This window comes from Cotesia typhae, unplaced genomic scaffold (genome assembly GCF_013202065.1).
Source record: "Cotesia typhae breed Kobodo isofemale line unplaced genomic scaffold, CoteBio_Ctyphae contig_28, whole genome shotgun sequence".
In the NCBI taxonomy this organism is placed as follows: Eukaryota; Metazoa; Arthropoda; class Insecta; order Hymenoptera; family Braconidae; genus Cotesia; species Cotesia typhae.
Genome location: NW_027423736.1, coordinates 176,677 through 181,303, shown reverse-complemented (window position 1 = coordinate 181,303; position 4,627 = coordinate 176,677). Strand labels below are relative to the sequence as shown.

At 38.1% G+C, this 4,627-nt stretch overlaps 1 protein-coding gene across 1 annotated transcript; it reads left to right on the top strand.

The window, feature by feature from the left end:
- The first annotated feature begins 886 nt into the window (after positions 1 to 886).
- LOC141525908 (uncharacterized) lies at positions 887 to 2,448 on the top strand. The gene is made up of 2 exons (XM_074240609.1): positions 887 to 1,547; positions 1,628 to 2,448. The coding sequence occupies exons 1-2, from the start codon at positions 887 to 889 to the stop codon at positions 2,446 to 2,448; spliced, it is 1,482 nt and encodes a 493-aa protein (XP_074096710.1).
- Positions 2,449 to 4,627: the final 2,179 nt, after the last annotated feature.

The window sequence follows — 4,627 nt, the reverse complement described above, 5'->3', positions numbered from 1 at the left end:
TACGATAGCTCATCTCACAGGGGTTTGCGAAGGTGGGTGGTAACATTAAAAATTTTAATTTCCAAGCTATAGCTCCTATAGACTCCAAATTCTCATTTCAAATTTTTTTCTTCGTGTCAATTATTATTAATTTTTGAAAAAAAGCCTCGCAAACATTATAATGATTACACATTGAAAGTTACAATGAATATTAGCTGGAATAATTACATGGATAAAAGGTATATGCTAATTCGATAAAATTTGGAATTTCTGAAAGTCAAAACAATACTCTAATTAAATTTCAAATTTAGATCTAAAAATACAATTCTATAAAATGCCCAGCGAAGCGGGCGGGTAACTGCTAGTATATATATATATATATATATATATATATATATATATATATATATATATATATATATATATATATGTCGGAGAGTAAAGTACAGTGGAGTATTTTCTGACGAAGCGATGAGAATATTCTTTAGGATATTTCTATTTTTTTAGTTATTTTAAGAAATGTTTTGTTACTTTAATATTTTGTAAAATAAGATATAACTAAAATGTTTTATTGCGGTAGGCTTAGGCCTAGGTAGGCACATGGTTGTCAACGTAGTCGGGATCCCAGGACGATAGGGGTATCATAAAATTAATAAGGAAAAGAGAAATGTGCAGCAGGCAGACTATTTGAGAATAGTTTTTGAAAAGACATTCTTGCTTTGAGATCGAGATCGAACGGACGTCCTGGTGATCGCGAATTCGTTATTTCCTAAGTCTCGGTCAATCGCAAGATATTATTAATATTGTTTGCGGCCTGAATTAACTTAACCTTGTACGAGTTTATCTACTCATTCGTAATAATTGATCTTTTTGTAATTGTGAATATTAATTAATTGTAATAATAAAAATGAGTGAATCACAAAATACCGATTCCCCAACAATAACTCATGCCTCTCTGACATCAGAAGTGGGATCGTCTCCATCTGGTCCAGCACCCGATCAGTGGAATACATTTTTCAAGCTTATGAAGAATTTTTTACCGAAGCCGTCTTTGACAAAGAATAATGTTTCTTTACCGCGGTTCAATCCAGAGAATGCGGGATCGGATCCTGTTGCATGGTGTTCAGCAACGGAATTGTGCCTATTGGAAAACCCTCTCCAAGGAAGCGGATTGATATCGGCGCTTAGTAAAGCTTTGGAAGGCTCAGCGGCTCAGTGGCTGTCTCAAGCAGCAATTCCGGGTATACAGTGGCCGCAATTAAAAGAACTTTTTGTGTCACGTTTTGGTGGACAGGAAACTGCGACAGCGGTCGTGCTGAAACTTCACCAGGAGTTACCAACCAAGGATGAAAGTGTCGGTGCATTCGGCATTCGACTTCGATCATCGCTGAAGGCTCGCTGGAGGTCTTTATTGGTCGACGAAATTATCAATGCGGTTGTGCTTGCGCGATTGACTCACCTTGACAATCGGGTGGAGCGCGTGGCATTGACTACCGACATCAAAACGGAAGTTGACTTTTTGAGTGAAATGCGAGGCTTTTCTACACTCGAAGAAGACCCGTGTCAGCGTCAGATAACTCTTCTGCACCGGATTCAAAGCGTTTCAAGCCAGCGGTGTCAGTGAAGTGCCATTTTTGTGGAGAAATAGGTCACAAGACGTTTGAGTGTCCTAAACTTAAGAAGAAACACGTAGAGCAAAGCAGTAACTATCGTGGCAGCCAAGGATCACCCTCGTCATCGCGTCCTGTGACGTATTTCAAATGCGGAGCAGCTGGCCATATTGCGCCAAACTGTACGGCTTCAGGCAGCGGTCGTAGCGGTCCAGGAAACAACAAGGACAACGGTGGCGTCGAACGTCGTGTAAATCTGTGCACAGTAGCAGCTCCTACGGGTATTCTGAACCATCTTGGTGAGTCGTTTCCATATTGTTTTGATTCGGGAGCGGAATGCTCGCTAATAAAAGAATCGATTGCTCTCAAGTTCTCGGGAAGAAGAGTCAACGAATTAGTAATTTTAAAGGGTATCGGAAATGTTGCAGTAAATTGTAATTTGCAAATTTTGTCTACCGTTATTATGAATTCGTTTACATTAGAGATTCTTTTTCACGTTGTCCCGGATGAATATTTGAACGAAAATATTTTAATTGGTCGAGAAATTTTAAGCTTGGGATTTGAAGTAAATATTTCCCAACTTAATTTTAATATCGGTAAATCTAAAGTCATAAATGAATGTAGTAAAGTTGAAATCATCAATTTTGATACCGTTGATACCGATGTTGATAAAGACGATAAAATAAGATTAGTTTCAATATTAAAAGAATATGAAAGTTCTTTTATCACGGGCTTCCCTCGTACCCACGTTAACGGTGGTGAACTTGAAATACGTTTAATTGATCCGAGCATTACGGTACAGAGAAGGCCATATAGACTTAGTGTAGAAGAGAAACAAATAGTTAGAAAAAGTAGTTAGAAAAAAATTTCCTTTGCCGCTTATTTTAGATCAGATACCGCGACTTAGAAAAGCTAAATTTTATATTAGTTTAGATATGGCCAGCGGTTTCCATCAGATTCCCATACATCCAGAATCTATAGAACGTACGGCATTTGTCACTCCTGATGGCCAATTTGAATTTTTAACAATGCCATTTGGGCTTAAAAGCGCTCCTTCTGTTTTCCAAAGAGCAATTTTAAAAGCACTAGGTGAGCTCGCGTATACCTACGTTGTAGTTTACCTAGACGATGTATTAGTAATTGCGGATACAATAGAGGAAGCGTTTGTAAGACTTCGAATAGTATTAAAAATTCTTATAGATGCGGGATTCTCATTTAATTTTTCAAAATGTTCTTTCCTTAAAACATCTGTTTCATATCTCGGGTATGAAATTAAAGATGGGGAAGTTCGTCCAAACCCTCGTAAAATAAATTCTTTAACGTTGTTACCCGCTCCTCGGACAGTTACCCAACTCCAATACTTACAAATTGTAAGAGCTACAAAAACTCTCGACTATCAAATCTAACAGACTTAGCTTCTTGAAGGTGCCTTTTCAAAATTTCTACGATTGTCTATCCCAGCGATCATGCAGGCTATGTTCATCACCACCCCAGGTATAGACCCTTAGCACACAATGGTCTGCAACTGTATATTACATACAGCAAAACTGTGTACCACCATAGTTACTCAACTATGTACACCAGTATTCAAAATCTTTTCTACATTGTCAACCAATGACACATGTAGTACAACACAATTTTCTTCTCAGGCCCCCGCTACCTCACCAACTGCCCATCGCCCCCTGACAATCTTGGCAACCAAGATTGATTCAAATCACCCTGGATTTGCAGTTACGACCACAGCTTGGTCCAAGTAGTTTGACCCCCAGAAATAAAATTTTCTTATCGCCACCACACCATCTACTGCCCATCACACTCTGGCCAAACCACCATTGATTTGCCATTATGACCTACAGCCTGATGCGAGTGATGCGACTTTCATCAACTACCATTAGTGCTCGGTCTTTCCCCCGGTGGTTTCTGACTCTGTCTCAGAGTTATTCTGAGAAACTTCCTGTTCATCACCCTCATGATCATCTGGTATATCCAATTCAATAGGGATATGACTTTCCGGCATTTTCCTCAAATTCTCATGACTATATTTATAAGTCCTATTATTGTCTAACGACTTCAAAGTATACCGATCGCCATCGAGAATTTCCGCCACTACAAATGGACCTCTAAACTTAGGATCAAGCTTCGTTTGATTTCTCTCTTCGTTCTTAATTAACACGAAATCTCCTATCTTAAATGGTATAATTTTTGCTTTATTTTTATCAAATCTATACTTATCATACTTAGCATTTATTTCTATGTTCTCAATAGCTTTTTGCCTTACGTCAGAGATATCTATTTCTTTATCTACCTGGCCAACTACCATTCCAAAAGGTCTGGCTACTTTACCAATTAACAATTCTAATGGACTCGCATTAGTGACTCGATTGGTAGTGCAATTCATTGCTAACTGAATTTCATTTACAACTGCTTGCCAAGAGTTTCTACTCGTTTCGGCTGCAGTAAACATACTTTTTAGGGTACTCATTACGCGTTCTACCTGACCATTAGCTCGACTAGAACCCGCAGCTATAAGATGTAATTTTGAGTTTTGTGAGGTACAATACTCTTGAAATTCTTTACTTGTGAAACATCTACCTTGATCCGCAATTATGCGGGTCGGTGGGCCAAACAATGATATAGCGTTTTTAAGAGCCTTAATAGTATTGAGACTATCTATTTTTCGAGTATGATATAATAAAACAAATTTAGTGAAAGCATCTATCAACACGACAACGTATTCTTTTGAATCATTTTTACCCGTTAATTTACCTGTAATATCCATGTGTACTGTATGCCAAGGGATGCTGGTCTTAGGAATAGGATGAAGCTCTGCTTGTACTTTGCCTGAGCTTGACTTGGAAACTCTGCAAGTATAACAGTTATCAATGAATTTACGAACATATTTCGTAATTCCTTCAAACCAGTAATACTCGCAAACCTTGTCAAGTGTTTTCTCCCATCCTAAGTGCATAATTGACTCATGTACATGATTTATTACCGACCACCTAAAAGCACGTGGAACAATAGGTAAACATGTTTTA

Coding starts and splice junctions, on each gene's coding strand:
- LOC141525908 (XM_074240609.1), top strand. CDS start 887: ATGAGTGAATCACAAAATACCGATTCCCCAACAATAACTCATGCCTCT. Junction 1,548..1,627: donor CGAAGAAGACCCGTGTCAGC/GTCAGATAACTC, acceptor GTGGAGAAATAG/GTCACAAGACGTTTGAGTGT.